Source organism: Sturnira hondurensis, unplaced genomic scaffold, assembly GCF_014824575.4.
Source record: "Sturnira hondurensis isolate 20B ecotype Veracruz unplaced genomic scaffold, ASM1482457v3 Scaffold0014384, whole genome shotgun sequence".
Classification (NCBI taxonomy): Eukaryota; Metazoa; Chordata; class Mammalia; order Chiroptera; family Phyllostomidae; genus Sturnira; species Sturnira hondurensis.
In genome coordinates, this window is record NW_028087015.1 from 1,794,111 (window position 1) to 1,807,161 (window position 13,051).

The window sequence follows — 13,051 nt, forward strand, 5'->3', positions numbered from 1 at the left end:
GCTATATACAGGACTTACTTAAGAAACAACGGCCTTTTTTCAAGAAAGCCAACAGACAAGTGCAATTTGGATCCCAGTAACAATGTTGTTTTTTCTTTGCAGTAGCTACCAATAAAATGTTATCTGAAGACAAGACTATATTCTTGTCCAAGCAACAAGGCTTTTGGAAAGAAGTGTTTTCCTTGTGGGTAGAAGTTTCAGCATTACACTAAATGAAAAACTAAGAAGGGAAGAACATCTGATGGGAACACAGGACACAAAAAGATTGGATATAAAAAAATCCTAATATCACTCACAAAATATTAGATTAATATGGTTTACAACAAAGAAAGAATGAAAAGTTCCCACATCAACCTAGCTAGCTATTATAAGTGTATGAAAAGGAGGCAGATTTCTTATTTGTTTAATTGTTATAATCCCCTGGAGTGACACATTCTATATTCTAGTTGAAGGTGGACTAAGTGAATATAACGTAATCAGCTAAAGTTCACTCCACCGGAATTCTGAAAGTAATTAGCAGGTTGCTCTGCCCAGCAGTACTCAGCAAGTGCCTTTTAACTTGAACTCAGCAGGCAGGCCTCTTGTACTAGCTGGCTTGTGGAAATACATTCTGATATTTAACCTGGTAAATAACAACAAGGCAACTGGGAGACACACTTGACATTTATTCAGGACTCGTGTGCCCAATGAAAGTGAAAGCAATTTGTAATGCATAAATTTCCACAATCTCCAGGAAAGGCAGAACAAAGTCACTACCTCCATCTTACCGTCAAGGGAAAAAAAGTTAAGGATTCAATAATTCCAGGATCAGACAGACTGTGAATCGGCATTACAATTAGCAAAATAAAAATATGTTTACTTGCTTCAGACAATACCAACTACACTCCAATTCTCATTTTCATTTGTTTTCACTCAATATTAAAAAGTTAACTAAATAATTTTACTCTCAAATATGTATTAGATAATATGGAAAGCAAGTGTGTCTCATCATACTTTCCAGACCAAAATTATACTATTATATTACAGAAAATGTCTCTTGGGGGAGTATTATCTATCTCGTGGTATAGGATCAGAAAAGATTAATAATCTGATCTTTAACACTTCTCCCAAGGATAATTTTAAAAACAGGGCAATCTCTCCTCTGTTGGACCAAATAAACAAAACAATAAAATGTGGAAGTCTCAAAATGAAATTACTTCCTAGGCTCAAAAATTTACACCAAACGGAAGCAAACGGAGAGCCATGAGTGGGTTTCCACGTTTCCTAGTGAAAATCAGCTTTCAAATGGAAGAGAGACCCTTGATAAGTCACAATGTGCCAATACAAGTTTTCATAGCAAACACAAGGTTCCATTTACTTGAATAAAAGTTGAAAAAGATGATCGCTCATGTCCTAATCTAAATTAATACTTTTTGAAGAGTGTGGAGAAAGTTCCATCTGGAAATTCATGCAAAATGAACTACAGGTCTCCTGTGATAATCCTCTGTCACGCTTTATGGTTTGTTTCTCAAAAATTAACATGCCTGGGGGGGTGTGTGTTTTTTTAATAGCAAAGAAGCCAGATTCATCTGTCTTCCAGTCACCCACTTAATTATTAGATTCTCTTCATTTTCATAAATCTGGCAGGATTAAGAGGCTGTGATATCTGTCATGTTTAAATGCATGCTGTAATGAGACTGCATTTTTCTTATTACTTAAAATAATTGAATGTATTCCCCTTTTTTAAAAAAAGAGATGTGTTGTATAGACTATGGTGGGTTCTTGTTTATCAATTTTTCTAAGATTTTTCACTTAGAAGAATTAATATTCATTGGGTAAACACAGGTGTTGTGGGGCTGGTTAATTTTCCCATTTTCTTCACAGTGCTTAAAACAGGGAACAAAAAATAATAATAATAAAAGCTGGACCGAGAGGAAGTCAGGGTGTGCGTCCCGAGAAGTTCTCTAGAGATCATGCCTTCATTCCTCTTGTGTCTCCCCAAGGTGGACACAGAACATTCAGACACACAGCGGGAGACTGTGTGGTGTTTACAAGGGCATCGTCATCACAGAGAAGTCTGAAAATACATCAAACATCCCGGTCTCCAGGTTCAGTAACACAAAATGCATTACACGCTGACAAAAGGCAGGGAGAGCACTGCAGGCTTTGCTGGTTAGTAACATGTGTTAAATCAATTATTATTCCCCTAAACCTACCCATGTGTCTTTATTACATGCTAGTTTAATCCACTTCAAAGTATAATTAGGATTCTGAGGAAAATTCAGGTAACATCTAGGCTGTTCAGGCCATAAACTGAATTCACCTGGCTGAAGGGGCATTTTGTTCTCTGTGTGTTTTTCCCGGGCACAGGCGTGGACATGAGAGGGGCGGCAGGGCCAAGGAAGGGAAAGTTTGAACCTGACCAGGTGAAGCACAGATTCCGTACGCGGAGCACGGACAAGGTGGGCATCGGAGTGGGTCTGAGCCTGGAGAGGCTCCACGTGAGCACACGGGCCTGCTGTCCTTGGGGCTGCGACGCTTCCTCCTGATGCCACATAAGACACGTGTCTTTGGTATTTGGTGCCTGATTCTAACTACAATAGGAAGAGAAAACATAAACCTTCCTACAGTTCATGCAGGGCAGGCTTCATCTCAGGGAGATCAATAAACTGCTGGCTTGATGATGATCTTAAGTAAAGAGGCATCTTCGAGCTCATACCTGTGATCCCCCAAAAGTCACTTCATTTTGAAAAAAGTGTATTTCAAATCAACAATAAAATAGTGCACCGGATACATATATGAATCAAGTGTTTATTGTACTAGCTTAGGAAATTCACTAAAACCCTGCTGAGCACCCAGCAAGCATAACACACTGTACTGGGCGTGGGAGAAGAGACGGAAATGGTCATTTCCTGCCATCACCAGGAGCCCACCATCTAGTGACAGACCAAGAGAGGTAGTGACCACCCTAACATGAGGCGGGAATCATTATTAAAACTGTTAAAGAGTGTGAAGGCAAGGGTGTAGGGGGGTTAGGAGAAAGCTGGTTTAAGTAGGGGTCGGGGTAGGGTTCTCTGCATAACATTTTACTATTCAACTCACGAGAAATCCTTACCTCCGTGCAAATGAAAAATGGGCTGAGGCACTGGGGGAGAAATTTCTTGGGCTATCTTGAGGGCTGTTGCCTGCAGAGAGATAGAAGGAAGTAATTTGCAACATGATTTTGTTTTTGTATCATTATCCACATCCAGAACTTTCTTCTCTTTAGTAGTAAGTTTCTGCACACTATTGTAAAATGCCCCCCCCGCCCCCCCGTAATGCTTTAGTTTTACCTGGAGTAGGCATGGGGTTGGGGCGGGGGGGTGGGGCGGGGGGAGGAGGAGGGCACGGGAAACAGAGGAGGAATTGAGTTCCATTCCAGTGCAGCGTTCCAAGCATAGAAGATATATGAATAACCTCAAACTCATTCACCTATATCACCAACCAGTGGTCCTCTTTATATTTAATAATCTAAATATTTCATTCCTATAGAAAAACAGATACACAAATGTTTTGTTTTGACTCTTGCAGATGCGCTAACATTTCAAACAGCCAATGGATGGAGAAGCACAAGCTGTAGGGGGGCCGTGTGGGACGGCCTTTCCATCGTAGGGAGGTAGCCTTAGTATTTTTTATATACAGTAAACTGAGCAAAAGTAGGAGTTCCTGAAAATAAATCCTCCTATTTCCTAGTGCACATTTTCAAGGTGGATGGATATGTTAGAACTAGTCATAGAATACTGCGGTTCAAGCCAGTTTCTCAAATAACCCAGACCTAGCTTAGCATGGCCAGCAGCCCAGCAGGATTCACCTTTCTCAGGACTTTAAAAGATTTTTATTTATTTAAGCTGAGAGAAGGAGAGAGAGACATAGATTTTTGTTCTTGTACTTATTTATGCATTCCATTCACTGGTTGCTTCTTGTGTGTACCCTGACCAGAGATCGAACCCACAACCTTGGCATATCCAGAGGACTCTAACCAACTGAGCGACCCGGTCAGGGCTTCCAATACTTTTTTCAACAGATCCCTCTGCTCCTAAGCAGCTAGGTTGTGACTGGCCAGGCAGCCTTGAAAAGCCACAGTCACAAAAAGACTGGCAGAGAGGGTGTGTTCCCGAAGTACTTTTGAGGTGAACAGAGCATGGATTGCTCACTGTAAGGAGAACAGCTCCTTGGGGGCTTGTCCGAATGCTCAACCAGCTGCTGCTCATTGAGAGAGCTTGGCAGGCAGCCGGTGTGGGGAAGTTCGGGGCACTCCAGACCGCCCTGCCACCCTCTGCCTGTTTAATCAGATTGGCAGCATTAGCTCAGGACCCGATGGGGCTGTAGCTGATTTCAATAAGGAAGTGAGGAAGGCCGCAGACTAACCCTGTAAATTCCTGAAACATGGAAAATAATTAGGAAGATATTTTTAATCCTTAACAGCAAGCCAGTTGCCACATTACTGATTTTCTAACAGATGTGACCACTGTAATTAGGTGCACGGAATACAAGATGGCACTTCAAAGTCAGTACCTGGCTGTAAAGGTAAACAATTTATCACCTCTGTGCAAAAAGAACAGACAGTAAAGAGGGTAAGTTTAGTCCTACCTGGAGGACAGTGGACTGGCTCTACCTCTACCGAAAGTTTTCTTCAACAGATGCCATTAACTTTATGACAGACAGCACAATTAAAGCCATTTAACAGGAAATCACTGAAAAGCCTTTTTTTTTTCTTTTTGTGGACAGAGAATCAAGAAGCATTTCCCCCTGCTGCAATCAAACTCATCCTGCCTTCGCATCTGTTGTTCGTGGGCCCCTGGAGAAGTGGATTCTGCTTTGGCCGTCCAGTAAGCTGAAACAATTTTTTGCCCATTTATCTACATGGCTAAATTCAGTGCTTTCAACTCCTCTCAAAAAGCCTTCATTCCCCTGCTGTCTCCCTACCCCTGCAGAACTTAGCTTGTATATCACTCTTCATATTCCTTAAAAGGTCTCAAGAATTTCAGGATGGCTAAAATTTTGTTACTTAAAGGGAAACAAATCTACTGCCAGAAAATTTCATGTGAATTTTGTCTTTTATTTGGAAAAAAAACGTTTACTTTGCTCACACCCCATATAGAGCAAACTACCAGTAAATTATTAGGAGAAAGAAAATGACTATCTGAAGCCAAAGCATTTTCAGAACAATCCCTGCTCCCTATTCAGTTGGAATAAATAATGAGGCCAATGAAACGTGTCACTGACTCTCAGCCCTGTCTGTGTTCTTTGTAAAGAAAGCTCCGTATCTGGAGATTATATGAGATCAACAAGAATAACTAGAGAGTGCCCACTGAATACACAGAAGAGTCTGAAGGAGGGAAAACCAGGGAATTAACTTAAAACCCCTTTCACTTTCAGAGACTTTAATGAGTGGCCCCAGGAAGCCATGTAACAGCTTACACTACATGATGACCCATCACTTGGAAATTGAATGGGAAGAGAGAGAGACACAGAGGTAGGTTAACTCTGCTTTTAAAAAACGATCAAGGCTACCATCAACCATTTCTGATCTCCAGCATCTGCCTTTTTCATCTTGGGCTTCTTTTCCATCTTGTGCTGCCTTTCCAGCCCCATTCATTGAAAATGTTCCTCATTTTCTTCTCATGAACTCCTGTACTGCTAGGAATTTGGGGTTCCAAATTCCCACATCTTCAGTTCAAAACCTGTCTTACTAAGCACAGATCCTTCTTGTTTCGGGTCAGACTGAAATATATCTCCCCCCCACACACACACATTATCACAACAGCTCTTATGAGTCCTGGGCTATTAGAGAAAATGAGGGTGCTATGAACTAGAATGCCTGATAATTCCTAAAGGACAAGAGACTACGGCTTAGTCTGAGGGCAGCTCAGCATGCTGGAGATAAGAGAAGAAACAGAAGGACTCCAGGAAGGGCCAGAAACAACCCAAACACAGCAGGGCAGTGCAGGAGAGAGAGGCTCCAGGAAAGCTGTGAATTCAGACTGGTAAAACCAGTGAGTTGCCCACTCGGTTTCCTGGTGCTAGCCAGTGCGAGGCGTTAAGGAGGTGTTTGGAGGCGAGAGAGAGATGCCTGAAACTTGAACCTGGTGCTCGAGGGCGAGGGGTGGGTGAACAAGGGCAAGGCTGAGGAGGAGGAGCTAGATTAACAGAAAAATTATTTGGTGAGCACACCAAGAGTCATTGGTGATGAACTAGAAATAAGTGATGAGAGAGATCATGGACAACAAGTGGACCATGTTTCCAATGTGGGTAGATGGGGATGATGAGAATTATCATTGACAGAGAATTTTAGGAGGAGTGGGGTGGGGGCAGTCACAGAAGAAAGGGTAGATGAATATTTTGCAGATTTTTGTGCCATTTATTACAAAAAGTTCCTCAATTTTTCTTTGGGAGAAATGACAAAGTTAGCAGAATAGATAGGTAGAAGTCCATCTCTGAAGTCTTTTGCTCTTATTTAAAATAAAAACTTGATTTCTACATGATGTACTCAGTTTTTGACGACTCAGGGACACACTAGTTGTGCATTGACCAAAACCACCACTGATTCAGAACAGATCAAATTATAAATATAAAGCACGTCTTCCACGTTCTTACCTCCGAGATGCGGGCCAGACTGCTGTGGACAAGCACAGAGCTTCCGCAGCCCGAGAGAGCAAGACGGATGGAAACCAAAGTCCTACACATGACCTTCACTCCTCACAGCACTGCCCTCGGAATGCATCCCCACATCTGCAGAGCAATACCTGAGAGACTTTCAGATGAAAACTGGTGCCAGTTAACTCTCTGCCCATATGTGCTGCACTTGTTTATAACTCAGATCCCGCTGCTCCCAGGGATTTGCTGACTCTCGGATGTTGGCGTGGGAGGACACTTTACAGACTGTTGGCACTGCGGCTGCCGTTTCTGACCTGGTAAAGGGAGCCTGAGCAGTGGTCAGGCGTTGGGTGGGTAATTAACTGCATGGTCCCCAGGGGGAACCAGCAAGGCTAATAAACAAGCAGTACATCAAAGTGCTACACTACCTAATGGGACTGCACAGGGTGCCTCATTTTAGAGGCAGTTATTGTTAAGACAGTGATTTCCAGATTAATTAAACTGTTTGATTGCTTTGTAATTAGGTTGGAGAAGCCCTGTGTCTTCACCACAGAGAAACAAGCTGCAAATCTTTTTAAAAGGCATATGCTATACCCACTATAGATTATTAATGTGCTTTTAATAGCTGTCTATTCACAAATTGATAGTTTCTGGTTGCCTTGATTTCCTATCAGGATTGAGGAAATCCAAAAATTAATGATAATTGCCATTTGAAACTCCCAGTGGATGAAAAGTAAACCCCCATTTGAATCCGTGTTGTTATGACTTGATGATCTGCCTAAATGATTTGCGATGTTTTAAACCATAACAGTCAGAGGTGTGTTTCTTCTTGCTTTGTAGGAGCATCTTGGCAATGAATCGACACCCCTTGAAGACCTGCAGCCCTAACTTCACACAGTCAAACCTCGGATCTGCTGCAGCATGAATGCCCGGAGACAAAGCGGGCAATGGAACAGTTTCTGTGGGAGCCTGAGGCGCAGTGAACTTTGAGAAAGAACAGTTCAAATCACCTGAGAAGTTTGCCTACCAGACCCAGCTGCCGCCAGAGAGTTAGAAACCTTCCCTTCACTTAGACAGCTGTCTCGGAAACTGGCTCCTCTCCAGTGATAATCACAGAATATTAATTAAACCTGGACAGCTGCTTCGACTCTGGGTGGACACAGAAAAACCTTGGTTGGCCTTCAGAGGGACTGCCTCTGGGTAAGCAGTGAAGCAGCCACAGCAGGCCGATGACGAGGAGGAGGCTTCTACGCCTGGGCTTTCAAGTTTATAAAGGCAGAGCTCAGTATAGGGGGCATCTGTAACAGCATCAACAGTAAAACAATTTAAAAAGATACTAAAAAAAGATATCTACAATAAACTGGGTATTAATAGAAGCCAAAACAAAATTTAAAAGATGGACTTATTCACAAGGCCTATTCACAATGAACCAATGCTTTCTGAAAATCTGGGCTCCCTGAACCTCTTTGATTTTCCCCACCCCCAATTGCGGTTGGTCCTTGTACAGCCAGCACCACTACGCACTGCCATCTGACTGATGCACTTGACAGATATTTATTAATCCTCCCTCCATGACACAGAAGGCAAGAGTATGACTTGATGTACATTAAAAAAAGATCCCTCTAGCTGTTCACTGTGGCCAGGGGGCTCTAAGCAGACGGGAGTGGAAGGGAGATCAGTAAGGACACTACAGGCACAGACAAGGTAAGAGATGACAGTCTGAAGAGACGCAGAGCTCAGGTGTGTTCTAGGTTTAGTGGAATGATGGGAGAAAGAGAGGAGACAAAAATGAGTTCTAGATTTGCGGACTAGGCAGATGGGTAGACAGTGAATTGATTGAGATGGGGAAGGCTGAGGGAGGATAGGGTTTGGGAGTGTGAGGGAGAATTAAGAGCAAAACCTGAATTTCTGGGTAGGCTCTAGACTCTTCCACAGAGAGGCACCATCCCAAATAACTACAAATATGTTAAAATGTGCTCACAGTCCACACTGTGTGCAATTACACGTAACAATGTTATGGTCAGTTGTAGTTCCCATATGTAACATTTAAATTTATGTTATGTAATTAAACATTTACAAATTGTTACAGTTTTTAATGTACTTGACAGCAAGTAACAGCTTTTCAGCTCACACTGTTCAGTGACTAATAGGTCGAATCGCCCTGATTAGTTTCAGACACTCGGACTAGTCCTTGCTATGAAGAGGTTTACAGAGAAGAAAATTCTATAGGATACCTAATGAAGTGTGGGGGTGACAGCTGCAACCCTTCTGTCTCTGTCACCCTAGGTGAAACTGAATGAAATGCAGAGACATATAATACTACATCTTATTTTCCTCTGCCTCTCGTTAACTCACTCTAAAAGGCTGGTAAGGGATAAATCCTGGTTACATGTGCAGGGCCATAAAAAGCGTATTTTGATTTCTCAATGCCTACCTTAGTCCCTGTTATACAGTGAACTAGAAACTAGAAATACTGGTTTTTCTAATGAATAATTATGTATTAGGTTTTGCTTTATGCACAGAGTTTGGAACTACTTGGTTGAACAGATTAACAAGACCCTAAAAGGCTAAAAATCTACTGACAGAAGTGGATCTGTACATTGCCGACTCCAGAATTCTCTTGTGAAACCAATTCTGGATCCTACTTCATGTGGAAAAGAAATTTCTTTTAAACCAAAGCACTTAAATGCATCGACATTATTTACTAAAAAACTCAGAAAATACTATATAGAGAACGTACTGTGTCATAACAGACTCTTAACTGTGCATGTAATGTTTCCTAAGGAGTGCCTGGTGAGGTTACAGGGTGAAAACCATGTAGGAAGTGAAGAGGGTTCCAATAACAGGCCAACCCTCTCCGTGTTGTGAGGCCGCGCCTCTGGAATCCGTGCGCCGTGTTTGAAATGCTGCGGCCCCGACACAGTCCCTCGGAGATGTGTTATAATAATGGCTTCCTGAGAACATTTTAGCTTTTCGTTGACCCTACTTATTACTCTGAATTGGTGTCACATCTCAGGGTGATCCCGGGTAAAGACTGGTGAATGTCAAGAGTGATGAAGGAAGTTGAGTTTTCGTTATTATGTTTTCTTCCCATCCACAGTAATTCATCTTTCCAGCAACAGGGAAGAGATTACTTTCAGCCCTTGCTTAAAGCAACTGAGTTGCACTGGTAAGGTCAATCAAGGGGAAGTAAGAACGTAGCCACTGCAACAGCAGTTTCATACAACTACATGAAACTTCATACATTCTGTTACCTTAGTCTAGATAATTAATTAGTCTCCAAACCCAGATAAAAGACTGAGTTAAAGAATACAACCTGAGGAATAAATGTTATTTTTTTCTGTCTTACAGGAAGAGATTGCAATTTTTTAATATAATTAGATACAAAGAATTTCCCTTTTTTACCTAGAAGAGGGGTGGATGCTATCAGGAAATTGGTTCTTTTCAGATTGTTTGTTTCAATTTCTGAGTAATTTCCAGTCAGAGAGGAAATATTTAAATGAAATGCTGCACATCCATATAACTTGCATATAATGCAATCTTAAGGTATTCTCTATTATTAACCTCTTCCTTTCAGCTCCTCTAAGTTAAAAAAAATAAATACTGAATTTAAAGTGGTCTCATTCAACAAATTCTAAATGTTCCTTTGATCTCTCTAGTATAGAGGAATTCAACCTGAAAGAATATATATATATATATATCCTTTTAAATTGTTAATCATTTTTCAGTTTCTAGCCAGAAATATGTTCAGATTTAAAAGAATCAAAGACACTAAATTATATTGCTTCATAATAAACAGTATGTAATGCAGCAAATACCTAGCAAGCCCGAACTCCGACCTTGTTTCCAAAAATCATATGAATCTTTGGAATGGTCCTGAGACTCTTTCTCCTCTGTTTTTCTCCTACTTTCCTCTTCCATTTCCTCAGATAAACACCTCTCAGTCTGGGGCACACAGGAGAATCACCTGGGAAGCTTTAAAAATGCTGACAGCCAGCCGCTACTCCACCCGCTTTTTTTAACTTTTTAAAAATTTAATTCTTGTCCAAGTAGTTTTCTGTCTTATATTCCCAGCCCTGCCCCCTCCCCAGTGCTCCCCACCTCCCTCCCATTTCCACCCCCCACCTTAGTTATTGTCCATGTGTCCTTTATACTTGTTCATGTGATTCTCTCCCCTCTCCCCTCTGGACCCTGTCAGCCTGTTCTGTATTTCAGTGTCTTTGGTCATATTTTGCTTGCTTGTTTGTTTTGCTGTTTAGATTCCTGTTAACTGTGATATCATATGGTATTTGTCTTTCACTGCCCGGCTTATTTCACTCAGCGTAATCCTGCTTTTAAGCGAAATGATTCTAACATGCAGCCAGGTTTGAGAGGCGCAGACTTAGAATTTCCTCACACAACGTAAATCAGCTCCAGGACTTCCACTTGCCCTTACAGCTCTTAACTAAGAAGTCTTGGATTTTTTCTCTTTCCCATTTTCTTATATAACTGAACTTCCCTCTTCCCTGTCTCAGGTACACTAGGTTCAATGTTCCTTTTATACATTTGCTTCACTCTGGCTTCCAAGTATTCTCAAAACAGAGGGATAAGCCTGAGAGCTCTTCCCTCTCGACCCAAACAAATACCTTCTTACCCTGTCAACACTCTGGAATGCCCATCTGCCCACAGGTGCCCTCTTAGCTCAACCAAGTAAGTTATTACACGTACCCAACTATCCTCTAAACTCAGTCATTTTCATGATTTCTCCTTTCTCTAAATCAGAAACATCCCCAACCCAAGTTGGGTATCATTCCCATGTTCCTGAGTTGAGAGTAAAAGTCTCTATAAAAGGAAACATGGAAAGAAAACATTCCTAAATCATAATCTTTTTTATAAGTTTACTATGAATTTTAATCAGTTGATTGTTCAAAGTTAAACACCAGTTTTAATATTATTCAATACCTAACAGTAAATGAATGAGATATTTGACTTAATATTGGACATCTCATGCTTTCATTTTTTTCATTGGCAGAATGCCTGTTACTTGGTCCATGTAATATTAAAACATTTAAAATTATTATGGCAGTTAAAAATCAAGGCATGGGGTCTCAGTTGAACATGTGATTATCAGAAGCAAATATACAATCACTCTAATTTTTTTGGTCATTCCTCTTTGGAGAAAACATGGTTTGCCCTTACCCATAACAGAGACATGTCCATTCTGGAACTTACTCTGTTTAGGTTCTACACATGTAACCATGGTATTTTCAGCCGAGAATGCTAAGCAATCAATGGGCGGTTGGGTGAAGAAAGCTTGTTTCAAACCACATGCTACCCTGAGATTCTATGTGCACAAATACCAACCTTTATAGAATCACTACCCTAAGGAGCTGCAGTCAGTAATCACAATGTGTTGGACCCTCCAGATACGCTGGGATGTATTTGGGAAGGGCTAAAAAGGTGTGATCAAAAAGCAACCCAGGGTCTTTAAGGCCCTCAGAATGAAATATTAAGTATATAACAGGTACATATTTTGGTATATTAAATAATTTGACAAATACTTATCTTACTTAAATCTAAGACCTGACAATGTAAAACTACTAGAAAAAGACAAGGGGAAAAAAATCTCCTTGACAATGGTCTTGGGAATGACTTTTTGGACATGACACCAAATGCACAAGCACCCAAAGCAAAAACAAACAAGTGGGGCTACATCACACAGTTAGCAAGTGAAATGGCAACCTACCAAGTGGGAGGAAACGTCTGCAAACCATGCAGCTGATGAAGGGCTGATATCCAAAATATAGAAGGAACTCATACAACTCAATAGAAAAAAATAACAATTAAAAATGGGCAAAGAATGTTGTTTTATTTCTTATGAAAAATCTTTTTTTTAAGATTACTAACTTATGTATTTTTAGAGAGAGAGAATGGTAGGGAGAGAAACATCAATGTGTGGCCATCTCTCACATGCCCCCTACTGGGGACCTGGTCGGCTACCCAGGCATGTGCCCTGACTGGGAATCGAACCATTGACCCTTTGGTTTGCAGGCCAGTGCACAATCCACTGACCCACACCAGCCAGGGCAGCAAAGAACTTTAACAATTTTTTTCAAAAACAATATATACATGGCCAACAGATATATGAGAAGATTCTTGACATAATTAATTGTCAGGGAAATTTTAATCAAAACCAGTGAGATATCACTTCACACCTGTTAGAATGGCTATGATCAAAAGGACTGGGTACAAATGTGTAGTAGCGTGTCACGTTATAATGCAATAGTCTACAGAACATACAAAAATAAAACCCCCCATGGTTAAGTCACACTTCAGTTTAACTACATGTGAATGCGGGTGGAGGTGGGGGGCAGGCCCCATTTTTAAAGCCTCCCAGTTGATTCCCACGTGCATTCAAGTCTGAGAAATGCTGCTGTAGGTTCTGCTAAGGAAAGTG

General features: G+C 41.2%; 1 protein-coding gene across 5 annotated transcripts in view; it reads right to left on the reverse strand.

Moving 5' to 3' along the window:
* Positions 1-13,051, reverse strand: part of MAST4 (microtubule associated serine/threonine kinase family member 4) — a 539,757-nt gene that overhangs the window by 76,187 nt on the left and 450,519 nt on the right. For all 5 annotated transcript variants that reach the window (XM_037062829.1, XM_037062830.1, XM_037062828.1 and 2 more), the window contains one exon: positions 3,095-3,164. In XM_037062829.1, coding sequence (XP_036918724.1) covers positions 3,095-3,164 — 70 coding nt within the window. The remainder of the gene's footprint in view (positions 1-3,094; positions 3,165-13,051) is intronic.